The following is a 27,266-nucleotide window of genomic DNA, read 5'->3' as shown; positions in this document are numbered from 1 at the left end:
GATTTGTGTAACTTTTCTCAAGTAAGTTGTTTTTTGACTTAGTTTAAAAATCGTGTGCTACTTTTGATTCTTCCCTTGTGTATTTTTATGTGTGAAGTAGAGAACAGAGTGGATAAGATGCTCCTGTGATTTATTTCAAACATTTTACTTACAAAGAGTTTATTTGTTTTATTTTTAGGAAATGAAACATTCACCTCTGCAGTTAGATACGAAATTCCATTACAATCTTTCACTGATTCCAATCCCAGAAAAATCCAACAATGTTACAAAACTCCCCTTTGAAGTTTTTTCATCATGGAAAAAACCAAAAAGTATTTTTACAGAAGGTGCAGTATGATCTTCAAACTATGCTCTTTTCACTACTTTAAAGACCCCTTTCATTGACATGAAGTAGGGTCTATCACATGAATTATATGTTTTACGGTGCAACTATTGGGGCGAGCGCAGCTATTTACTTACGATCAAGAACCTTGACACAGATACAGCTTTTACTAGCTACTTCCTATCCTACTCAGTTCATTAAAAAAGAGAAGAAACAGAAATCACTTCCATGCTTTGGGATCGAGATTGGGAACTTATGGCAGTTTCCGACAAAATCGGAAATACCCGCGCCGTTTAAGTGACAAAAATATGACATCAAATAAAAAGTCCTGTTGACTAAGAATGCAAACGATAGTTTTGTGGCATGGAGATTGCATTAAATCGTTGTTTGTAATTTTTTTCAAGTAAGTTGTTGCTATATTTTAGCCACCATGTTGCCAGTCAAGGGCATAACTTAAATAAGTTATTTTCAAAAATAACTCAAATGAGTTATTTTTTTGTCTCAATGAGTTACTTCTCTTTGCTATGACCTACTTTCTCCTAGTCTTAGTAACTCAAACACGTTATTTTTCCAAAATAGCCTCAATAAAATAATAACTTGTTTAAGTTATTTTGTGTCATTCCTCCCTAACTTCACACCCCGTGCACCAAAGGATTTTGCTCGTGCACCAAGACAAAAACAAATGTTTGACTAAATTTAAACCTTGCTCAATGCAGGAAAAGTGTCCAAAGTCTTGGGAAAAGTGGGGATTTTTTTTTTATTTAATGATAAAAATTGGACATATACACCATGTGGATAAAACCACAAAATAAGGTAAAAATGCTGTTTATCTCCACCTCCTCACAAATTCTCCATTGGAGTCGGTGAACTCCATCTAGTATTACATAATGGAATCCCAAAATGCAATGCATATTGGCAGGAAACACAAAATTTCCAAGAAATCAATGTCCAAGTAGGATATAAAAATAACTTATTTAAGTTATTTAAAAAAAAAAATTGTGTGTGTAAAATAATGTAAAATAACTTATTTAAGTTATTTTTTTAATAACTTGTTTGAGTTATGCCCCTGACTGGTTGCTATGCACCGCAAAGGATTATTGGGAATTAAGAATGTTTTCACGTGGACTCTTGGATTCTTGGAACAATGTGCAGATTTCAACCTGAATTTCCTCCGTTCCTACACGTTAGTGTATTGAGCTCGCTATGCGAGCGGCGCTTCGCGCTGCCTTGCTGCGCTCGCTATTAATTAATACTGAATTTTCTGGTACATGTATTTTTTTAAAAAAAATCTTTTTGTTATTCTATGCATACAGCTTGTAGTGACAGTGTATAATTAACATATATCCAATAAGTTAAAATAGTAGAATATTGCCTTGAAAATGCTGTTTGCGTTTGAGGTTTTGAAAATAACAAGAAATTTATATAAATTTATAGGTCAGGGACCAACCTAGACCAAATATTTAGGGAGAATTGAAGGTGCATTATCTATTTCCTGCAATCTCAAGTAACTATCAGTTATTTATGGATAACTTCCAAGATATTAACTCTTTCAATTAGCTTTGATGTGATCGTTGTGGAAAAGATAGTATTATTGGCAATTGAAAATTTTTCATTCAGTATACAGTATTGCTCAGAGTAGACATTATCTACTAGATAAATCAGGCATCACTTCATAATTATTCTGTGATTCATTCATCAGAAAGAGAAATTTTGAAGTTGGCAGCTATGGATTTGTAGAGACCAATATCAGCTTACTACAGTGTAGGGCTGTCACTGTTAGTATTTATTCTATTATAAACAGGAACCAAAAAAGCCAGAACCTAACCAAAAAATTTAGAAACAACCCGACCTGAAAAATTATGGAACTGTGACAGCCCCACTACAGTGCTTGTCATTTATCACTTGACATTCAGATTGCAAAATAAAAGAATGTACTGTAGTGCCAGTATACAGAGCTTATGTGGATTAAAATTGTACTATTGGTGTAATAAATCTTATAACCCATTAGATCTTTTAAAGAATCGTAGCTCATAAGACATCATTTTGAATTGATTTTATTTATTGTTTAAGGTATTAAACAACTTTTTCTTATGAACAAATCTCTGTTTGAAATTTACTATGTATATTTATATATATTTTTAAGATGAACAACAGGAATTATTCCTGAACCATCCATTGCATCCTTACCAGAAGGGTCAAGTTAAGCATGGTTATGTGAGGGCCAAGTGGTCACCTGAAGGGGTAGATACACTGGGGAGGTAAGTATTCGAGCTGGGCAACAATACTGATACAGTGTATTGCCATAGGCATAAAACGACAGAAAAGTTTGTATTGCAATATTTTTTTTTATGTTATCCTTACATATGCTGGTTAAGTGCTTGGACTCAAATTTCTACAATAAAAAATAAGTCAGGATCAATTGTCATACACCTTTGTACCAACCAGTAAGGGAAAAACTGTTGCAGTGTATGTTTTGGTGCATATCAATTTGATAAACCAAAAAAAAAAAAAATGTCATGGTCATTTATCTTAGATATGTACATTCTACTTATAAATGGAAGATAGGTTAAATAAGAAAATACCACATTAAGTTTTGATAAAAATATTGTTATACATACTGTAATTAGGGGTGGGACGATACACAGATCTTGCGATACAATACGTATCTCAATATATTGGCACGATACGATGCGTATCTCGATATTTTGATTAATTATAAAACTATTTTAAAAAATTAGTATTTTATTTCATTTCTTGTCATGTCATTATATCAACATGATAAATTATGAAACTATTCAAAAGAATTAGTACTTTATTTCATTTTTTGCCTTGACATTAAATCAACAAATTGTTCTATATCAAATCATGTGTGCTTTGAAATTAATACTTGAAGTTCATCAATATCATTCACTAAAACTTTACAAAAACAAAAATACATGTACTTATTATTATTACCAAATTACTTTTAAACAGTTGTTTACAAATAGTTGTGTAGTTCAGCAGAGAACACTGACTAAAATTCATTTAAAAACATCACATTTACATTTTTATTAATTGCTGAAAGTCTGTAGCAAAGCTGAGATTACAAAATAATACGAGATGGAGTAACAATTAATAATATCAAATGCTCTGGAAACGATGCTTTCTGTGTAAGGCACGCATTACATACTGAACTTTTCTTGTCCAATCTTCCGAGGCTGCTTAAAAGTGAAAATGTTTTACCCCTAAACAACGACTTATTAGTTCTTAAGTGTGTTTTAAATAATCAACATCATCTCTTCGCTTTGTACAAGCCGCCAGTTTGCAAGGACATGTACTTTCATTTTCAATTTTGGATAGGTCGTTCGTGTATCGTTTCGTACCGATATTTGAATGCTTGTATCGTAAACCGTATCTTAGAGGAAAATATCGATATGTATCGGTGTATCGGTATATCGTCCCACCCCTAACTGCAATACACTTAGAAATATCCCAATATATGGCAATACAAAAACTTTGGCTAATACTCAGTTATAGTAAGTATTATACAGGAATCGGATGAAGATTGATGTTCTTATTAATCCTTATTGTATATTTTTAAAATAAAATTTTGTAGATGTGCACTGGCAACATTAACTGGTGATCACAGACTGGCTATATATGTTACAGGAAATGATAGAAAAAAGTGGAAAGAGGTAAGATTAAGATTTTATGTGATCTGTCAAGTTATTCTAATTAAAATTTAATTGTTATTTAATAATTTTTTTTTTTACTTTATTCAGGTAGTTGATCTGCACACTATTTTGTTTGAAAGATATGAAGACAAAATATCAAAGAATATGACCTTTAATGAATTTAAAGAAGTCAGCCACAACATGTTTGCAGTAGGTTCGTATACATACTTCAATTGTGCAAATTTGTTCTTCACATTGTCCAGGTTTTGTGATTACATCCTTGGCCTCTGACAGAAGTTACAATTCAGATGTTTGATACCCAACAGATGTGTTCCAAATCCTAATTAATGGACCAGTCAGGATACAACTTTCTGATCAATACATATAGAGATGTAGAGATGTAAAAAGTTAATGCTGTGCATTTATTTTGAAACTCATTTTCTTTTTATACGCCGTCTTAAGACGGGACGTATTATGTTATAGGCTTCGTGTCCGTCTGTCTGTCCGTCTGTCCATCTGTCTGTTAGCTTTTTCGTTTCCGGCTCATAACTTTAATACTACTAGGCCTAGGATTATCAAACTTTGTCATCTGATGCATCTTGGGTAGAAGGTGTGTCGCGCACAAAAAGTAGGTCGCTCTGACCTTTAATTAAGAAGTTATAGCCAAATATGGAAAAATCCTTTCCGGCCCATAACTAGATAACCATAAGACCTACAATCATCAAACTTGGCCAGTTTATGCATCTTAAGTAGAAGGTGTGTCGCGACCTATTTCAAGGTCACTGTGACCTTTAATTTAAGTGATTTTTTTAAAAAAAAATGTGTCTTTTTACTATTCATTTACACATCCCAAATAATGTAAGAGTCTTGCACTGTTCTTATTAAAAAAGTGTTAAATCAAGAAAATACTTATTTTTTCTAAGCATATACTTGACAGCAATCTATTACAAATATAATGTATGTCAGAGAAATCCTGCCTCTCCCATGAGTGTAATTATCAAGCACTGGTCAAGAAGAATTTTGATAACAGAAAATTGCATGTCAAATTAGAGAGAAATTAATGGGTTTTGAGTGCGAGGAGCCAACTGACAGAGCATTGCTTTTATCTATATCCCTTGAGTATTGGGCAAATGGGTAAGCCTGTTTGATTAAAAATAGCTTTTGTTGACTAGCTTAAGTTTTAAAATGAATTTGATGAAAAGTAATTAAAACTAATTTGATTTGCATAATAGACTAATCTGATATTATGTAATATTATTAATTTAAAAACTAATTTTATGGGGTGGGATGGAATCAGCATGTCCATATGAATTACATATTAAAACCTGTCGGACATTAAATCTCAACCAAAAAAAAAAATCTTTGAGTATTTTATATGTTTTAAAAAAAAAATTATGGTAGATAGTGCAGACCCATTCATCTCTTGGTAGTAATGAGTAGACAAGCATCCAGTTAAAGATTAATCAATGAGTTCAATGTTGGATGGCTAGCTGTCTCAGTCGCTCTGATTAATCTGTACCCTTTGGGGATTAGACAGAGGAACTGTTGGTCATTTGATGGCCAGCCTTTTCTTTTCAAAATTAATTTGGTATAGATTAAGTTGTTAAGACTAATTTGATGATGGGCATTTGACAAGGTCTAACACAACCAGCACAGAAATCTATCGGTGATGTGATATTTATTATAATTGATGCCTACAACACAGGGGATGGATAAATATTTTAAGGAATGGAAAAATCATCAAAATCTTAGAATCAAGGTTGATGTGATTTTCTTGCACCTAAACTGTTCAAGAAAATTGTGTAATTTTTTGACGGGCGTATCATGCTGTGGCGTGGCACTTTATTATTTACAGAATATAAAAACTGTGATTTTCATTCCCTGTGACTTAAAAATTGATTTAACTGAATTAACCTTATAATAATGAGTCTGAAATCTCAAAATCTAGGTGTGAAGAATTAAAAATTGATATGTTTTGCTATTTCTTTTCCTTTACTTTGAATATATCTGAAGGGAATATTTCATTGTAAATTTTTCCTGTGGTATTGCAATCAACAATCATTATTATTATTATTTTTTCAGATGTTGCATGGTCACCCATGTGTAATTTTGATGATGTGAAGTATTACATATTAGCAGTTGCTATGAAAAGTGGTGTTATACACCTGGTAAAGATTATACCTCCTCTTCTTTCACAGTAAGTGTCAAATGTTTAATTTAGTTTTGTTAAAATCCAGTGGAGATCCTAAGGAGTTGTAGCCCTCTCCCCCCCCCCCCCCAAAAGGGGGAGAGGGCTACATTATCAGTGCTCCAAGTTACACTTGCTCTTAGGTCACAAAATGGCGACCTAACATTTTTTTTGGTCGCCATTTCAGAATTTCTGGTAGCCATAATCAAATATTTCACTCGCTATAAAAAAATACATTTTGTGAATAAAACTTGATAATTTAAATAAGGTTATGTATTATGTCTTTATTATATCCAAGATTACTTATTACTGTTACTATAAAAATTTGCTAGGTTGAATGAATTTTTTTTATTGAATACATGTACCCTTATGGTTGTACAGAAGAACACAAGTAATCTGATTACAGAAATGAAATTTTATCAAATGAAAATACAGGTGACTCTCGATGGCTCGAACTCTGATCTCTCGAAGTTCTCGATCTCTCGAAGTGAACCTCCGGTCCCGTTTTTTCCCTCTATATAACTAAGCAAATTTACTCCTGATCTCTCGAACTTCTATCTCTCGAAGTTCTCTATCTCTCGAACCAAAACATGGGTCCCGTTATACACATTTCATTGAGTTTTACTCTCTATCTCTCGAAGTTTTGATTGCGCGCGTATACACGCCAATCAAGCGTAAAATTGATGCAGTCTGGACTTACCTGGAAAACAGTGAACACCTGGAGCTGGCATGGAGGTGTTAATTGGGTGTTTACATGGATGACACTACACCTGTGGGTCGTCCGTGTGTTGATATAATTAATTGGTTATTTATTATATTAATAAATGATAAACGAATTCACAACTTATTTTGACTGGAAACCGAGACGATAATTTTTGGAAAATAATTTATAGACGTTCATTTTATAAAGTTTCCAAAGACTATGAACTTTTATTGGAGTCTATATAATGCCAGTATGGCAAATATTGCACAAGAAATTCCTTTCTCAAGGACTGAACACCGATTAAAAACATCTGTTGAACATTAGTGAAGGACCCGATCAAGCCGCGGAATAGCCAAACCGACAATTGCTATTCGGGTGTCATGTAATCATTGAAAAAAGAATAAACTTTGGAACTTTAAGAATTCGTTTTATTTAGTCGAAATACGATCATTGCTGTTGATATCAAGTATATTAACTGTAAAATACGATTGAAAAACGTGAAATGACTTTATTTACATATACATCCGGTATTTATAATAGTAGAACATCGATGATCGGAACTGAAAATTCCGGATTTTCTTTACTTTCTATCTCTCGAACCCCCCCGATCTCTCGAACTTTTCATGCGGTCCCTTGAACTTCGAGAGATCGAGAGTCACCTGTACAAGCTTGACAGCTGTTGAGACAGGACTTCGCCTGCTGTTTGTCATGTTTACTTACTACTACGTACCTAACCCATTACATAGTCATTATAAATGCCGCCCAAAACACTCTTTATTAGCATGATTCATTGTGATATGCAAGCAATTGACCAAATGCTTCAATAACAAGGTCGGATCTTAGAAAGTTTAAGAAGTTTCGATGTCATTCTATCAGGAACATTATTTATACATGTCTCTGGTTCTAATCTAACTTTGTACAGCATGCTGCCATAACATTACGTGATCCAAGTCCATGCGACGCTTTGTAAAGTGTATTTAAGTATATGTCTTCAAACATTTTCTTGATAAAGAATCTTTACAAATGAAATCTCGATCCCGATCTTAAAAATGGATGTTTCCAGCCCAAATTTTCTCAGTCGCGAAAATGCGAGTGTGTTTTCATTTTTAGTTGCAAAATCAATTTTTGGTCGCAAATGCGACCATTTTAGTCGCAACTTGGAGCACTGATTATTGCATCTATCAAATGGGAACCTATCTAAAAAAAGCTTTCACAAACAGTAGAAAATGTAAAAATTGACTCTTGGTTAAATGTCATAAGTAAATTCTTGATTTGTATCTTTTAGAGATGATGTCATCATTGTAAGTGAAACACTGCCACTATCTTCCATTCCGTCTAGTCTATGTTGGTGTCCAGGAACCACAGAAGAAAATGGTAACAATTTTACTCAAGTTAGATTTACAGGGCCATGCACATATGTCTTAATTCTAATGTTAAATGAAACTTTTATTTTACCCCCGCTCCGAAGGAGAGGGGGGTATACCGTTTTACCCTTGTGTGTCTGTCTGTGTGTCCCTGTGTCTGTGTGTCGGTCCGAAACAAATTTTCGTCACAGTTTTCTCAGCAACTACTCATCGGAGATGCTTGAAATTTTAACACAATCTTCTCTGAGGCATGCCATATGGTAGGATACATTTTCGCTCAAATCGGATATCAACTTCCTGTTAGTCTGTGCGTCTGTCCACTTCATACATAACAAATTTTCGTCACAGTTTTCTCAGCAACTACTCATTGTAGATGCTTGAAATTTTAACACAATCTTCTCTGAGGCATGCCATATGGTTGGATACATTTTCGCACAAAACTGATGTCAACTTCCTGTTTGTTTCTGCGTCTGTCTGTTTCACACATAACAAATTTTCGTCGCAGTTTTCTCATTAGTATTCATAGCGGATACTTGAAATTTTATTACACCCTTTGTTGAGGCATGCAATATGGTGGGATTAATTTTTATATGAATCTGATGTCTTCATATTTTTCTGTGCATCTGCCTGTAATTGAACTTGTGTATATATACATGTATTAACATGATAGTGCTTATTTACATCAGAGCGGGGGTATTACTAGTGAGCATTGGCTTACAGATTTCTTGTTATAGCAGCATGATTTTATGAATAAATATTATAGCATTTTATTTTGCACTAAAATTCCTCCCCTTTTATTCTCAGGATGCCTTATTATTGGTTACCAATCGGGTCAAGTGATCAGTTTGTCCGTAGACAAGAGAAAGCTTACTACAGACTCCAAAACAGTGTTGCATGAAGACGAAGACCTCATCAGGGTGGACTGTATTGCCTGGAAACTGTTATCACAGGTATCACATTGTGTCAGTCATTATGAAAGTGTGTACTGCACATGCTTATGGTTTTTGGTTTTTATCCATCGGCAAAAAGTTATAGGGGATATAGTAATATGCTGAGTGTGTGTCGGGGGGGGGGGGGGGGGGTGATAAATAACAGAAGTAAAAGAAGTCTTATGTCTTTAATTTTATTGATTGAATCACAGATTGGACAAAATACTGTGAAACAGTTATAATTTTCATGACTTCTGCTTATAAAATTTGAATGACTCTTGAGAGTTGAAAATGATAAATAACAAGAACTATATCTACCTTTCAGGTTTATTTTTATTATATATTTAGAATTTGTCATCTTTATTTTTCCCCCAGAAATATGTACTCCTAATAGTGTCCAAAGACATCCATGTATTGTCTTTTCTGATTAATATCAAGACATCAGAAGTGGTAGAGAAGAAATCTTACCTGGGTCAGCATGATTTTCCTGTCACAGGTGAGTCCAAACAATAAAGACAATATTGATTTAAGGAATCGCTGACTAGATAATATAGTATGCCAGGGCATCAGTGATAGTGGGAAACATGGGATTACTTGCATAACGGCAAAGCCGTTTTTGCATAAATTACCCCATGTTTCCCACTATCTTTGATGTCCCTGGCATTATTTACTAACTAGACAGTGATTCCTTGTATTTCCATTTCATTGTAAAATAAAATTGTAGATTTAGATTTTAAAAAATATAGACTTAGATTTATATTACACGAGGACTACCATGTCAATTTTAATGGTCCCACTTACATCAAACACAGAGGGAGCAACGCAAGATTTACATGCATATTTGGCCTCCTTAGCATCAGACACAGAGACAAATGTGCACAAGATTTGCATGCGTATTAGGCATCCCTAGCTCCTGACCTATCGACCTGCCTAATTTGCATTCTGGTAGAATTATCAAGATATCAACTCCACTAACTTTGAAAGAGTTATCACAGAGAAAAAATTTAGAAATGGAAATAATATGATTTAATTTCAGGTTTAAAATGTTGATTTGAAGTAATAGAAGTTTAATTCTGTCATTTTAGGATTAATTTCCGTGGACAGTTTCTTTGTGATGTCATCACAAGATGGATATTTACAGATTATTCAACCATCTTTGAATGAAGGTATGTGTATTTAAAACTTCACTACACGTGACACACTAGAAAGCTCTGATTATTTTATACTCCTACATAATTAGTGTAATCTGTCCCTAGATCTTAAATGTCATAAATTGAAATCTAAATTTTAACTCTTTTCCCCCAAATGCATTACATCCTTTACCCCCTGATGCCACCATTTGACGCTATGCCCCATTTCCCTGTTGACGACTTTTGATGCATACACACAACAACCCTAAATTAGCTCTGTGATTTCCCCTAATTCTAAATAAATTCAGCTCTAAATGATAGCCAATCATGTGTATTACACATTAGGTAATGTTACTTTAATTAGTGGAGTCACAGCTTGGTGTGAATTCACGTGAGATTTACCTGTGTGAAAACAATGATGCCCAGTCTGTTTACAAGAAGAGATTGGGCCTTGTCACAAGCAAAATTAAGCCTTAATACTGCATTTTATGTAACATACCTTGGATTGTATTAGCATTCAAAATGTTTTTACATCAGTTCTAAAGTTGAATTTAATAGAAATAAAATTTTACAATGAAAATTAGAAGGAAAAAAATCATAGAATCTTTAACAAGAACAACAATGGCGGTCACAGATTTCCAATGTGTTTTATGAGTACTAAATAATCTACTTTCAGCATTTGTTTCATCAGGGCATTGATTTAGATAAATATTAATTTATTTTCCCCAAGACTTTTGCAAGAAATGGCCAACTAAATATATACAATATTTATAAACAACATGCCTGCATAAACATGATTGTGAAGTTTAGTTGGCTCAAGTCTAAGATAATTACCTATCATTATTAATCTATCTTAATTATAATTAATTAAACAAAAAGTAATGAGCCTTTTAGTTGGTTTGGTACTATATTTTAAGTTTAATGGTATGTTTTACCAGACCTGCCAAGTGACCCGCATTCGGTGGGTCACACCCGCAAAACTGACCTCTCACCCCCCACTCGTAATGACCCGCGGCGGGTCATCATTTTCACCCGCAAAATCGATTGTCCCCATTTTTTAACCCAATTTTCGGTAAATAATCCGAAGAGAGATAACTCTAATTTATTTTAAATTTTCGACACCAGACGGCGCCTTTGATAATGGAAACGGAAGTGTAAACAAGACCATGAATAATGCCAGCGGCTATGTTTTTTTAACGATGTATGAGCTGTGATCATCAGAAAACAGGTAATTATTTTGATAAAGAGTTCACAATCAGTTTGAAAATGTCTTCGGTAAGGAAACGATCGATGTCTGGGCCATGTACACTGACTCCTACTAAACGTAAAAAATACAGTTGTAAATACCAAAGTACATGGGAAAAAGAATTCCAATGGATTCAAAAGTGCAATCTAGGAGAAGATTGGGCTTATTGCAAGCTCTGTCAGATTAATTTTTCAATTGCTTCTGGTGCATTGTACGATGTGAAACACCATGCAACTAGGTCAATTCATGTGAAAGCAGAAGAGGCATCAAAATCTTCAAAGAGTATTGTTAGCTTTGTTGAAAACAAGACGTCTTCTAAAGTTATTCTGGCTGAAACTCTGTTTAGTAATTTTGTAGCAGAGCATAACCTATCATTTGCAGTAGCTGACCATTTCACAAAACTTGTTCCAAGAATGTTTTCAGATAGTCAAATTGCCTCCAATTTTGCTTGTGGTCGCACCAAATGTACTCAAATTGTGAAAAGGGCAATTGCACCAGATTATGAAAAAACTGTTGTAGAAATATGTAAAAATCAACATTTTTCTGTCTTATGTGATGAGAGTAATGACCGGGGCTCAGAGAAATGTTTTGTTATACTAGTATACTCCATAATGAGAAAAATTGTCACAGAATGCAGATCTGAACTCAAAAATGACACAGTTTGCTCATTGCTATGTACAAAACAGAACAAAGACCATGACTGTTATGAATACTTTCCATCTGAAAGTGTGCTTAAAGCAGCAAAACTGGCATGTAAAGATTATAATTTAAGCCTGAAATAAAATGTAATGAATACATGTGTGTGTTTACATCGATGTCTAAAAATTTGGGGACTATATTGTTACTCAACCCTCGAAAAATGTCGTCACGCGCTATGACCCAACATTTCATTTCTGAATGTTGGGTCATGACCCCCCACAGCATCAATTTTGGTTGGCAGGTCTGGTTTTACAGAAAATTTCTCTCATAGAAAGCATAATATGAAGATTAGTTGTGAAAAATTCATTTTACCTGGTTTCACCTATATATTGTTAATTGTAGATTAATTATTCTTAAAATATTATATGACAATACTAAAGTTCAATCCATTCCCCAAACATTGATATATAATATGTGACACTATGATGATGTTTAGGTACTTAATTAGCATGTTCTAAATGTAATGGTCAGTCATTTCAAGTCAGTCAAAATGGCTTCAGGGGGCAGCCAGATAAACACTCTAGGGAAATCGCAAGTGCGTCAAATGGTGGCAACAGGGGGAAAAGAGTTAAGTCTCAATTTTGAATCAGTTCAAAAATCTCAACATTTTAAAAGTCCAAGATAAATAAACTGATTAATTTATTTGCATTTTCTCTCCAGACATGTAAATAAAAAAACAAACCTTATTGTTTTAGCATAAATAAACCAAAAAAGGAAAATATTTTATATCACATTTGATTTGCACTTTACATATTCCATATTGTATTGAAAATACTCCATCATTCTTCAATGTCTTAATATCTTGTTTTATTATTTCCCTGTAGATGCAAAAACTGGACTTGAATTTTCTGCACTTACAACAGACTTTGTTGACAAAAGGAAAATACTTGGTATAGGTAGTTCTCCAAATAGGATGTTTGGTATCTTAGCTACTTGGTAAGTACAATAGGAAAAGCGGTTCACATACAATAATGATATATTGATTGGAGCTGAAATGAATGTTTGAATATTAGCAAATGAATAGTTTTGATGAATACCGTAAAATCCCTTGTATTGGACACACTTTTTTTCGTCAGAAAATTGTTCAAAAGTAGGAATGCGCTAAATATATAGGAACAAAATTCAACCCCCTTTTTTTCAGGTCACATTCTCAGTGCCGAGGACCATTTTCCTGATCCATTTGAATTGATTATCCTTTGTAACCAATTACGTCAAAGTTAATCTAATTTCAGAGAGTTATATACGCAAACCCTACCTGTTGTAGAAATAAACATATACCCTTAGTGTTGAAAGAAAGAAAACCGTTTCAAAAATAAAATTCTGATGAAAAACGATCTTTGTTTATATTTTATTTCCATTGCATATTCCGCCATTTTGAACTACCGTCGCTTATATCATCAACGAAATGCATGTCGCTTAAGACATAGATGTATTTAATTAATACCTATAAATGAGTCAACAGCTATAATCTTTTTGATGTTTTCTGAATTATTCTCAATTCTATGACTTATTTTTATTTTTTTAAATTGTAGATATGTAATTCCAGTTACAAATTGTTAGGGATTCTGTTGCCGCGTCATTGCTATATTTAACTTTAGTCTATGTTGTCACTTAGGCCATGACCATTGTTTATATAACAATTATCACTTCAACACCTGCGTTATTAAAACACTAGCCAATGTAAGCACATATAAACGTATTTGTAAAAACAGTCAATTACATTCAAGAAAATTATCAATGGATACCAAGAACTGTTTAATTACTAAAAGCCAAATTTTCGACATTAATATCGCTTGGGTATGACCCAGTTTTGTTTACATACACACTGACACGCGCTTGGTATATATGCATTCTACTGGTAAGCATAAATTGATAACAAGCTTGGCTTGGAATTCATTAAAAAGACAATAATCAGGTATTATTACCTCTTGTTAGATAACTATTACAAAGATTAAATTAAAATGTTCACACATGCACACTTGAATATGTAAAGTGAAAAAACTGACGTTCTACTTTCGTTTGAGATTGGTAAATTTTTCATTATTTTATTTTAAGTTACTGTACTAGAAAAAGTAATGTCACGTCCAAATTCTGCATTTTTGGGATGCTCTTTTTACATAGGACCAGCGTTTTTTTCAGGATTTTTACCCCCAAAGTTGGGGGTGCGTCTTTTACATCATTGCGCTCTATACACGGGATTTTACGGTATTTGAAAAATTGCTTTTGAATATTTGGACTCATGTTTAATACCAAAATGTCATACAATAAACTGTACAGCATCCGGTTTTTGATCATAATGGAAAAAGGAGCATTTCTCTCCAAACAAAAGCAAAGACAAATCATTTTGTAAACTTTGTCCACATAGTACCATTAGCCTGATATGTAAAGAGACAATGTAAAAATTGATTAATCATCTACAAGCCAAACATGCTGCATCAGCTTCATGGTTTGTAAATTTCATATCTCTGATCTGTGACTGTGATGTAGATCACTGTGTTTACACTGAAAGTAAGAAAAGGTTTATAAATATAGATAGATATTCCATATTAACAAATGGATTGTTTTACAAATAATTGCAGAAATCATTTGTTAAAAATATACACTAAATTATTATTATACGCCCGTCTTAAGACGGGACGTATTATGTTATAGGCTTCGTGTCCGTCCGTCTGTCCATTCCTGTCCGGCTCATAACTTGAATACTATTAGGCCTAGGATTATCAAACTTTGTCAACTCATACTTCTTGGGTAGACGGTGTGTCGCGCACAAAAAGTAGGTCGCTCTGACCTTTAATAAAGATGCTATAGCCAAATAGGGAAAAATCCTGTCCGGCTCATAACTAGAAAACTATTAGACCTAGAGCTTTCAAACTTGGCAAAAGTATACATCTAAAGTAGAAGGTGTGTCGCGGCCTATTTCAAGGTCACTGTGACCTTTAATTATAGTGATTTTTTTTAAAAAACTAAGTCTTTTAAATTCTAAATTTCATAATCCTAAAAAATGTAAAAATATAGTTGTATGCTTATTAAAAAACATTAAATTAAGTAAAAACTTGTTTTTTCATTATATACTTTACAGCAATCTGTAACAAATGTTTATGCTTTGAGAGGAATTCAGTTTGCCCCATGGGCTTAATTATCAAGCACTGGTCAAGAAGAATTTTGATAGCAGAAATTTGCATGTCAAATTAGAGAGAAATTAATGAGTTTATTGTCAGGAGCTAAGAGCACCTCTAGATCTGATGCAGATGTTATCTTAATTTATCTCTTGGGAGTTGGGCAAAAAGAAATGGCCTCATAGTTGCTTGTGCTAATTAAGAGTTCTTGATGGCTAGTCCAGATAAAGATCTTTCAATAGGTGTAATGAAATTAAAACAAATTGATGTTTTAGTGTATGATTAAAACTAAATTAGTATTGTATAATATGATTAAAACTAATTATATATGTGTTCATTAAAAAAAAAATAAATTGTATTTCAATTTTTATATATTTGCAACAAAGTTGCTATAGCAAAATATGGAAAAATCCTGTCCGGCTCATAACTAGAAAACTATTAGACCTAGAGCTTTCAAACTTAGCAAAAGTATACATCTAAAGTAGAAGGTGTGTCGCGGCCTATTTTAAGGTCACTGTGACCTTTAATTAAAATGAATTTTTAAAAAAACTATGTCTTTTAAATTCTAAATTTCATAATCCTAAAAAATGTAAAAATATACAGGTGACTCTCGATCTCTCGAAGTTCAAGGGACCGCGAGAAAAGTTCGAGAGATCGAGGGGTTCGAGAGATGGAAAGTAAATAAAATCCGGAATTTTCAGTTCCGATCATCGAAGTTCTACTTTTACAGATACCGGAAGTATATGTTAATAATGTCATTGCACGTCTTCAATCGTATTTTACAGGTAATTTACTTGATTTCAACAACAATGATTGTATTTCAAATAAATAAAACGAATTCCTAAAGATTCAATATTTATTTGTTCCTATTTCATGATTACATGAAACCCGAATAGCAATTGTAGTTTGGCTATTCCGCGGCTTGATCGGGTCCTTCACCAGTGTTCACCAGATTTTTCTTAATCGGTATTCTGTCCTTGAGAAAAGAATTTCTTGTGTAATATTTCCCATACTGGGATTATGTAGACTCTATATAATCAAAATGAAAGTTCATAGTCTATGAGAACTTACTAAAACGAACATCTAATATGTTTTACGGTGTGACCGTTGGGGCGAGCGCAGTTTATTTACTATCATAAACCTACACGTGTACTGTCTATCATTCAGGAAAAAAAGCAAAAAGAATAAAACAAAACAACAAAATGAAATCATTTCCCAAGCATCGGGATCGAGATTCGAAAATTCTCGGAAGTTTCCGACAAAATCGGAAATACCCGAACCGTAGAAGTGACGAAAGTCTGACGTCAGAATGAGCTAAAAAGTTCTGTTGACTTAGATCGCAAACTTTAGTTTTATGGAAAAGAGATTGCATTAATAAATTGTTCTTTTCATGTAAGTTGCTTTGTTGAAGCCGAGTTTCACGGAAGCAACCGACATAACTTCGTCAGAATTCGTAAGTTTCCGGTGACGTCATTTGTATCTTTTCCGAAGGGCAAGGTGAAGGCCAGTGTTGTGTCATGGGGGTATTTTTTTGAATAAGGTATGGCAAAATCATTTCGTTAAGATTTCGGTAAGAAACAATGTTCCTTTAATTTTTTTACTATTTTTGATTTATTCGCGCAAAGGTCATTGGGTAGTGTGGGAATTCTGGGAAGGTTTCACAGAGAAATTTCGCTGACGTATGTACAGATTTCAATCCGAATTTCCTCTGTTCATACACGTTAGTCTATTGAGCTCGCTTCGCGAGCGTCGCTTCGCGACGCTCGCTGCGCTCGCTATAAATTAATTTTAAAATAATTATCGTCTCGGTTTCAATTCAAAATAAGTTGTGAATTTGTTTTTAATTTACCCCGTGAATAATAACCAATTAAATAAAACAACACACTGACGACCCACAGGTGTAGTGTCATCTATGTAAACACCCAATTAACACCTCCATGCCAGACCAAGGCCTTTACGGTTTCCAGGTAAGTCCAGACTGCATCAATTTTACGCTTGATTGGCGTGTATACACGCGCAATCAACTTCGAGAGACAGAGAGTAAAATTCAATGAAATATGCGTAACGCGACCCAGGTTTTGGTTCGAGAGATAGAGAACTTCGAGAGATGGAAGTTCGAGAGATCAGGAGTAAATTTGCTTAGTTATATAGAGGGAAAAAACGGGACCGGAGGTTCACTTCGAGAGATAGAGAACTTCGAGAGATCGGAGTTCGAGCCATCGAGAGTCACCTGTAGTTGTATCCTTATTAAAAAACATTAAATTAAGTAAAAACTTATTTTTTCATTATATACTTTACAGCAATCTGTAACAAATGTTTATGCTTTGAGAGGAATTCAGTTTGTCCCATGGGCTTAATTATCAAGCACTGGTCAAGAAGAATTTTGATAGCAGTAATTTGCATGTCAAATTAGAGAGAAATTAATGAGTTTATTGTCAGGAGCTAAGAGCACCTCTAGATTTGGTGCAGCAGTTATCTTAATTTATCTCTTGGGAGTTGGGCAAAAAGAAATGGCCTCTAGTTGTTGTGTTAATTAAGAGTTCTTGATGGCTAGTCCAGATAAAGATCTTTCAATACTTGATATCGCGATTACTTAACTTAGCGGAACTCTTTCGCGATAGAGGTAGAAAACATCTGTTGGCTGGGGACAAATGTACTATTGAATACAATGCAAGATCGATCATTGTAGAATTTATAAGGACAGATAAGTTTAAAATCCAGGTGGAATACCTTCCTTAACAATCGCTGAACCAGCCTAATTAATTTTTGAGAGGGGCTAATCCTAAAATGTTACATTTTTTACGATATTTTTAACTAAGCGGGCTCTTCTCATTATATTTTCATTGAAAATCTCGCATTTTAAAGCTGTTAAAATGTTTTAAACTAATTTTTATCTTACAATCTACTATTTGGAATTCAATTCTTGGCAATACATTGTACTTTCGGCATAAAATTGTTCAAATCATTCGATTGTCTCTACTGTAAACAATGCCATGTGCCCCGGTAATCTCGTGAGATTTGAGCTTTCTCGACTCCCTCGCAAAAGAGCGGTAGTAAGTTAGATAACTGCAAGGTAATCGCGATATTACGTATTGGTGTAATTAATTAAAACAAATTGATGTTTTAGTGTATGATTAAAACTAAATTAGTATTGTACAATATGATTAAAACTAATTATACATGTGTTAATTGAAAAAAAAAATTATATTTTAATTTTTATATATTTGCTACAAATTGCAGTCATGTCTCACTAGTATTATTTGTTATAGTCAATCCCTACACTGTAAGTCTCTTAGGATGTATAATAAGAAATGGAAAATAGATAATTGAAATCTGTGTCAATCTGTTAATCAAGGCTACCTGATTTTCTTGCATCCTAACCAATTTATGATTATTGAACAATATTTGACGGGCGTATCATGCTGTGGCGGGGCACTTTATTTTTGAGAATGTTATATTTTAAATTCAAATATAGTTTAAATCGGTTAACAAGACGTTTCTGGAAATGGACTGTTTTTTGGTTTTATTAATATAACAGTAAACATGGGGAGCAGCTTCAGGTTCGATGACCAAGCATTTTATGTAATCAAATTGCAATACAGTGAAATAATTTAAAGAAGTAAAGTGATTGTTGATAATCTTCTTTTTCTAATTTTTGTTTTTTGCTGACGTGAACAGACTTTTATTTCTTACACATGTCATAATTATATATATAGTAATAAACAAAAAAGATTTGCAAGGAAATGAAAAGGCATAACTCCTATATTACCTTACTTAATATTTAAATACTAATAAAATTCACGAGTATTGATTTATGATATTCGTTTAAGCTCTAAATTTGATACCAAATCAAGTTAAATAATTAATTGTATTGCTACAATAACTTCATTCTTCACATATTATTTATGAAGTTTTGAATTTGCAGGCCACTGAAAAAATTTGATCTGAAATTCATGAAAAGGCAGCCAATGCATGTAAGTGTCAACTAATCCTTCAAAAAAGTTCAAGGGTAACGAAAAAACTTGAAAACATAAAATAAGATTCATTGATTTGGTTTATTTCAATTTTTTTCTGTGCATTACATGTATATATATACTGTAGGCGTACTATTTTCCACGGGGTCATAATTCCGCGGAATCTCTATTTTTCTTTAATCCGCGGGTAGAAAATTACGCTGATATCTTAGAATCTCACTATAATACTTACAAGTATTCTGAGTACGATGGGAAAAATTTCCGCGGACAATTTGATACCGCGTACATAGCGTAAAATATTAATACCACGCGGGAAAAAGTACTACAGTATATATATATATTTTGTATTGATTGCACAGAATTAAGAGCACAGATATAAAGCATATAAAAAGATTCATTGATTCTAGTGTTGGCAAATCGGACGATTTTTAGCAACCGTTTACTCGCTTCATCTTCCGATCGAGTACCCGGTTACTCGGATGATTTTTGGTAAAAGTATCAATATCTTTTATTTATCTTGTTCTATACTTATCAGTAGTAGTAATGCACAAATACACTGTATAGGGACATTATATTTACAATACACACATACGATATCATTAAGGTCTTCCGTTGGAAACGGAAGACCTTATTGTTTTCGTTTGGCTTCTTTTTCCCTATTATTATTTTTTTTTTTTTCCTTACCGATTTTGTGCACGCGAGTTCTCGGAAACGGCTCGGTCGATTTTCACGAAACTTTCAGATCTGATAGATATTGGTCTGAACCTTATTGGAAATTTTTTATATGTACGCCGTCACTTCCAGTCGTGAGATATGGACGATTTCCTGATTTTAAGAGGGTCAGCTTGTCCTGGCAATCACTGAAAAACAAATGAAGATATTGACTTGAGATTTTCAGTGAAGGTAGAGGAAGGATTGCTGAATTGCTTTTTTGAGTCCATATCTTTCCAGCGCAAAAGGTGTTGAAGCTCGCCTGAGTTCGTTATTATTGTTATTTTTCTGACCATCTAATTTTGTGCACGCGATTTCTCGAAGACTACTTGATGGATTTTCATGAAATTTGCAGGAACAATGTGTTGTTATCTGAAATTATTTTATCTGAGATATTTTTTGGAAATTCCTTTCTGGTGACAAGTTACGGACAATTTTCTGATTTTAACATGACATTTTGTTCGCGCATAATCTCAAGAACGGTAAAAGATATCACTGTGAAACTTTCAGGGATTATAGATCGTGATAAGTTCTATCCAGGACGCGATCTTTCGTACGTCGTCTCTACTTCCTGTTGTTACGGCATGCGAGTTTAAAAAGTCGAATTTTTAAACTTTTTTGTTTTTCAATATTTTCGAATTATATTAGTATGGTTGATAGAAAACTTTCTAATTAGGCTGAATATATAATTTGTTTGTAAATTGATAAATTCAAACTCGAGATATTAACATTCAAAAATCTGAAGCGGTCTCTGTCAATTCCGACATTTCGCAATAGGAGTTTACAGAGGCAGTCTAGCGTTTGCTTGAACGAAAGTAACATAAGGAGCAATGAAATGTGTAGGAATACTTGGATTGTCACGTCGTAGGTTCGTTGCAATTCTGTGTCAAACTACATTTATAATCCAAGGTCATCTTACAAATCTTCTTTAATTGGTTTTGGTTGTTTCTCAAAGTAGAAATGGAAAAGAATTAATGTGCAAATTAAGTACAATATCTACTATCTTTTGTTTTGCATCACAGAAACACATAGCTTAAATCATAGTTATAATTAATAGTTTTTCAAGAAAAGTATATATATAGTAAGTACAAAACGTGACCACTGTTTTCCCATGCACACTTGTGTCAAATTAAATTAATAGAAAGGACAACTGTTACAATTAGAAAACATTTTTTTTAAAAGATAACTATTTTTCAAAGACCGTTTAATTGACCTATATAAACATTTTTTTTCTCAATGCAAGTTAGTGAACATAATGGAATCTTATTCCTTGACTCTCGTAGAGCGATCGAAGAATTTATTTTTTTTGTGAAACATACCACCTTTTTCATGAAAGTGTAGGTAATCGGAATGGTCCACTTTCGTGATTAAGAAAAATTTTTGTGCCTTTTGACATTTTTATCCTATTAATGGAATTATCCCAACACAGGTCTTATTCCACGAGATATCGGACGGAAGACCTACTCGTTGCTCGCAACGAGATCGCATCTAGTCATATATTTATGATTATAAAATAAAGAAAATTAATAGGGAATTGGACACACGAAGAAGACAAATAAATACGTCATCATCAATCACCATTTTACACTTTCCTTTTCAGACCCCGAAATATGCCGCAATCAAGTAGAATAATTATTTACATATTCCATAATTAATAGTTACATATGTAATATGTAGAGTGTCCAGTAAATCGCTGGTTTCCGAATATTTTAAGCTTAGGTGATTTAACAGATTTTGAAACTCCAAGCTTATCATGTCTTCAGCGGCATCTCATTAAATTATCAAATGAGGTAATTATAACTCAAGCCTTCAAAATATGTATACTCCAAGAAATCAAAGCTGTCATGCAATTATATAATCTGTGAAAACTAATCAAAACAATTTGATCCACTACAACCATGCACTAGATCAAGTCTAACGGTACCCAAAATTCGGGAAATGTGTAAGTTAGTATACATTTATAAATTATAAAACATTCATTTTTTATGCCTTTACTATGTAGAATTTATTTTATCCGAGTAACCGAATAGCAGTTTTACTAAACGATAATCACATCATTCGACGGTTAACCGGGTACTCGTTGCCAACACTAATTGATTTATATATTGTTTACAGGAAAGAAAATGATGAAATTGGAAACAATTCTTATTACAGTTACAAAAAAAATAAAGCACCAAATATATTGTAGAAACTGTTAGTAAGTGTTTCATTTTGTTTACAGGTATTCACGTTGTCTATAAAATCAGAAGAGGAGCAGAGGAAAACCGCAGAACAACTGTTACTAGATGAGACTGGTATCTTATCCTCATACCTCTCTGATAACAACTAAAACATTGGAATTAATTCAAGTGTTTGAGGAACGTAAAGCTAATTATTGAAGAAATGTGTTTATAATGATATGTGATGGGGGAAGAAAAATAACAAAGAAGTACAGTATTATTTAGAATAATATATTTTTCTGTTCCAGTCCCAATGAACAGTATCCCTGATGTCCTGGAGTATTTCAGACACAGCCTCTGGTCTGGAGTCAATATCATCCCCTCCCTAACCAGCTTTGTGTCCAAGTCACACAAATGGATCACTATGCCTGTCAAACTTCTACGTGTGTTAAGGTAATGTATGGATGCACTGCATTTCATATTTTTTGGTATGCATATATTAACTGATGCCCTGTTGAAAATTTAGAGCAAAATGTGTACATATAGAAATGTTTTCAAGAAAATTTTAATGTTTCTTGTTCCTATGTCTTAAATAAGGGTGTCTAGAACAGTTTTCAGGCTCTGGAAAATGAACTGTTTAGGAGCACAAGTTAAATGTCAAGTATTTTTCAGGTACTTTATAATGACAATACAATTGCACATCCCAGAAACAACTGATGAAGGAATTCATGAGGCGGCCCTGGCCAAAGGAACTGTATCTCAGCTGTCTAAAGTCATTCTGATGAAGCATGTAGAGAAGGTGTTTGATGCAATTCTGAGATCACAACAGAGTCAGTTCACAGAAACAGGTAGGCAGATCACACAAAGAGGTAGGCAGATCAAACTAACAGGTAGGCAGTTCACACAGACAGGTAGGCAGTTCACACAAACAGGTAGGCAGTTCACACAAACAGGTAGGCAGATCACACAAACAGGTAGGCAGTTCACACAAACAGGTAAGCAGTTCACACAAACAGGTAGGCAGTTCACACAAACAGGTAGGCAGATCACACTAACAGGTAGGTAGTTCACACAAACAGGTAGGCAGTTCACACAAACAGGTAGGCAGTTCAGGTAGGCAGTTCACACAAACAGGTAGGCAGTTTACACAAAGGTGAACAGCCCATTTCCTTTGAAGAGTTGTGACTGTGCTAATGAAAGAGTTTTCCAGTATTTTGGTACAAAAAACCATTTATTAAATGGGAAATGTTTTTGTGATCTTTTTTGTGATCTTTCATAATTTGAATTGAACTTATTTCATTGACATAGAGTAAAAAGAAAATAAATAAGGCCATAAAAAATTAATCAATACACAAACAGGCACTGCCGCATTACACAAAAATGGCCGCATTCACACAAACAGGTAAGCAGTTCACACAAATAACTCAATTTGCTATTTTTCACAACTTGTAAAAGACACAAACAGGTATTCCCCTTTACACAAAGGTGAACAGCCCATTTTATTAGAAAAACAATATATTTCTTCTTAATTTACAGTATTTTATGAATTAACTTTTAAATAAATGTTTAGAATAACATTATTTAGAGTTGAATACATATTAAAACTAATTTAGAGAAAAAAATTAAGAAAAATGCAGATATAATCATTTTATTGAACAATATGGCTTGAAATAGAGTGTGAAATGCATTGCAAAGCAAATTTTTGTTTGAAATTAAAAAAAAAAAAAGTCTGCCTGCCGCATTGAAATTTGAATTTTTTGGCCTGAGAAACATTTAATTAATTTTTTTTGGCCTAAATAAGACAATATGCATTGGTTAAGATAATTTTCTAAAATTATTTTATATACGAAATAGAGAATGGTGAAATGCATTGCAAAGCAAATTTTTGTTTGAAATTAAAATGAAACAAAAATTTTGTTTTCAGAGATGAAGATATTGAGTGCATTGCTTAAATGGCAGAATGACCAAGGAGAAACATTTCCCAATGCAAAATATGACAAAAATCAGTTTGAAATAAAAATTTGTTGTTAGGTCCACAGAGATTTTAATTATGATAAACCTCAGCCCCTAGCCTGTTGTTATCCTTCATAACATGATTGAATTCTTTACTTTGAAATAAAGGGAAAATACTGCATCTACATGTACCTAAAAAAAAGTATCATAATTCCTATATGCAGTAATTTGTACATTGAAAGCAATTTTTAGGACTGGAGAAGCATTAGAAGCTTTTTAGCACAAAATTGTGGTTAAACCAGAAAATTCTGACAGGTTTAAAGTTAATGGCATAAAAATACTAAAGTTATGTCTGTTCCATTCATGAAGAAATAGTGTTTTTCAGTTATAACTGATCTTGTTTTCCTGACTAGCAACAGCTCTGAAGGAAGAAGAACTGACCTGGATTTGTCCTAATGGCCATACATTTGGTAATACACTAGAGCAGATTTTGTTACAAAAGAGTTCACGTGTTACGTTTAAAGATTTTTAAGAATGCAATGGTACAGTTCAATTTCCAAAGTGATATTGACGATATGAACAGCAACAAACACAAAAGCATAATTACTTGTATGAAGAAATATGTAATTCATTGCATATTGGGCGATTAGTTAAAGCTAATTTTTTTACAGGGATGTGTTGTCTAACCTTTTTGCCTTGTTCATTGACGTACAGGACTTGTATAAATTGCAACAGTTTGGCATCATCCTTTGAGATGTTGAAAGGTATGGCTTGACTAAAAGCAAGGTGAAGCAATTTCTCATTAAATTTCCTATCCAAAAACTCCAAACTGAACACATGAGGTTATTATGGAGAAATAATTACATGGAAATTTGATTTAAGATAGAATAAATAGATCTGGTTTTATTCCAGATATTGCTTGGATGCCATCACAGGAGTGTTCGCTATGTGGGGGAAAGCTGATTTAATGAGAAGAGGTGTTCTTTGTGTGGCGGAAAGCTGATTTAGCAGGAAGAGGAGCATAGTGTTGAATGAACAACAGCTCAACTCAAAAAAAGAGCCAAAATGGGGTCTGTTTATAGTTGATGAAGTATCAGTCTATAAAAGCGTTTACAAGTCATTAAGGTTCTGCATTTTGAATGCTAGGAGCAATGAAAGTTGTACTTTCTGATTGAAACTTACTGAAGTTTCCTCGAGCAAACCAATAGATATGCACAAATCTTGATTATATTCACTAGATGTGAATGTAGCATTTTAAATTACAATACACGCTGGAGATCGCAAGGCTTAACTGTATAAATATGTATTCACATAGATTTACATATTATAAAGCAAGATGTAATTGTAGGTTAAAGTTAAGTGTCTTGTATTTTGCATTTACATTTTATTTTAATGGCAGAAATTGATTTTTAAACAAATTAGTATAGGTGAGATATTTTTTAATGTTTGTGTATGGTACTGTAAATGTATTATATTTAGCATGTATTACATTTGGTCTTCAATTTCATTGAATTTCTTCCTATTAATTGAGAAAATGTTAGCACAGATTTGAAATTAGTAGTGAATTTATAGCTTTTTTAAATGTTCTTATGAATATTTATGCAAGCCATTTAGCAGTGTACTTGAGTTAGCAGAAGTTTCTTTTCACCTAAACCACTAAAAAGAATACAAATCCAAATGTAATAGGTTTACAGTATTTTCAAATAATACCTGATATAGTGGAAGCTGCTCTCCACCAAGTTGCGGAATAGCAAACTGTATACAGAGGAATATTTTCACCGTGTTATTTTTGCCCATTCACACTTGCAAACAATCTTGCCCAATTTAAAATTCACACAGTCACAGTTCAGTTTAAAAAATTATACAGCTTTTATTGAATTTGCTCTGTTTAAACTTGTGAGGAGGGTGAAAGGGAAGAAAATAAAACAGGTTCAAACATTTTTCTGTATACAATACACTACTACTTGTAGTATACTAACAGTATCTTTAAGCAAAATACAGGATTCCTTGTTAATTTTGATATTTTCCAGATTTTCTTAATGTTTCCTTTTGTGAGAAAGGAAACAAAATCTGGTTAGATCTGGTTCACCATACAACATCTTATTTTGATAGCATTATTTAGTTGATTTACAGTGCAAATAATTACACTTGCAAAACATTTTTGATGGTAAAATGCGAGGTTAGAATTTACAGGTTGTAATAATAATTTTCTTCAGCAATTTCATTAAGAATTTGGTCTGTAGCTTTATCAAATAGTTCCGAATTAAAAGAAGAAAGGGTGATTTTACATTTTAGCTGTTATTGGGGATAAGGTTGGGTCAATAATATCAAAACCATTTTTAATTCTCTCAGTGATAAAATTTCCATTGGGGTCTTTGGAACATTCCTCCTCCTGGCAGAGAGGATAAGATCAGATGGTCTCTTTATATGATTTTAATATAGCATGTTCTGTAGCAGGGTGTTTGTCAGAACAGCTTGGTACAGAGCATGTATGTGCATACTTGCACTGCTGTACCATGCAGTTGCATTTGGAATTAAAACGTCTGCAAATTTTGATCCTCTGTGATTTATGAGAGGCTCGAGGCTAAAGGGAGAACCCTAAGTTAGGTCTTCCATCGGAAGAAACATAAACAAACAAAGAAAAAGCAAATACAGGAGAATACAATGTAAATTAATAATCATTAAACAACTTTAATAACGCTTTATTCTAATAGATTTCCTGTGTTTTGATTTAATTATGACGGACAATTTCCCTACTGAACACTCTTTGAAGGACAGGATTTTTCTGATATTTCTTGCAGTCTTCCTTGTAAAGAGTGTATTGGTAATTGTGAGTCTCTCCTTAGTTGTCGATCTTGCAGTAGTTGTTTTCATGGTAGGATTTTTGGTAGTTATGCGCATTCAAAACTGACATCATCTGCTAGTGAAAGAACACTTTCTTCCACTATTTCATAGTTCTCCCTTTAAAGGCTGGATACTTGCTCATCTGGTCATCATTGTCAGCAGCATCCATATTCTTCTTAACATAGAATACACTGAATGTCTGTGTAGTGAGATTAATTAAATAGTCCATAAATTGTGATTGATCTATGCTATAAACCTGGTGAGAGCTCATCAAA

The 27,266-nt window shown here is 33.3% G+C and overlaps 1 protein-coding gene across 1 annotated transcript in view; it reads left to right on the top strand.

Moving 5' to 3' along the window:
- The window catches only part of LOC134282393 (uncharacterized), a 34,385-nt gene extending 8,840 nt beyond the window's left edge, over nucleotides 1-25,545 (top strand). The window contains exons 2-20 of the mRNA XM_062764789.1: nucleotides 179-326; nucleotides 2,466-2,580; nucleotides 3,918-3,996; nucleotides 4,084-4,189; nucleotides 6,058-6,172; nucleotides 8,152-8,240; nucleotides 9,035-9,180; nucleotides 9,535-9,655; nucleotides 10,245-10,325; nucleotides 13,059-13,170; nucleotides 19,276-19,324; nucleotides 22,257-22,329; nucleotides 22,503-22,647; nucleotides 22,867-23,042; nucleotides 24,119-24,200; nucleotides 24,316-24,335; nucleotides 24,561-24,617; nucleotides 24,819-24,911; nucleotides 25,060-25,545. Coding sequence (XP_062620773.1) covers nucleotides 179-326; nucleotides 2,466-2,580; nucleotides 3,918-3,996; nucleotides 4,084-4,189; nucleotides 6,058-6,172; nucleotides 8,152-8,240; nucleotides 9,035-9,180; nucleotides 9,535-9,655; nucleotides 10,245-10,325; nucleotides 13,059-13,170; nucleotides 19,276-19,324; nucleotides 22,257-22,329; nucleotides 22,503-22,647; nucleotides 22,867-23,042; nucleotides 24,119-24,200; nucleotides 24,316-24,335; nucleotides 24,561-24,617; nucleotides 24,819-24,911; nucleotides 25,060-25,115 — 1,863 coding nt within the window. The 3' untranslated portion in view covers nucleotides 25,116-25,545. The remainder of the gene's footprint in view (nucleotides 1-178; nucleotides 327-2,465; nucleotides 2,581-3,917; nucleotides 3,997-4,083; nucleotides 4,190-6,057; nucleotides 6,173-8,151; nucleotides 8,241-9,034; nucleotides 9,181-9,534; nucleotides 9,656-10,244; nucleotides 10,326-13,058; nucleotides 13,171-19,275; nucleotides 19,325-22,256; nucleotides 22,330-22,502; nucleotides 22,648-22,866; nucleotides 23,043-24,118; nucleotides 24,201-24,315; nucleotides 24,336-24,560; nucleotides 24,618-24,818; nucleotides 24,912-25,059) is intronic.
- Nucleotides 25,546-27,266: the final 1,721 nt, after the last annotated feature.

The sequence above is a fragment of the Saccostrea cucullata genome, unplaced genomic scaffold (assembly GCF_032062105.1).
Source record: "Saccostrea cucullata isolate Sc308-1 unplaced genomic scaffold, CSIRO_AGI_Scuc_v1 ctg312, whole genome shotgun sequence".
NCBI lineage: Eukaryota > Metazoa > Mollusca > Bivalvia > Ostreida > Ostreidae > Saccostrea > Saccostrea cuccullata.
The sequence above is the reverse complement of the archived record's forward strand: the minus strand, read 5'-3'. Positions and strand labels throughout refer to the sequence as shown.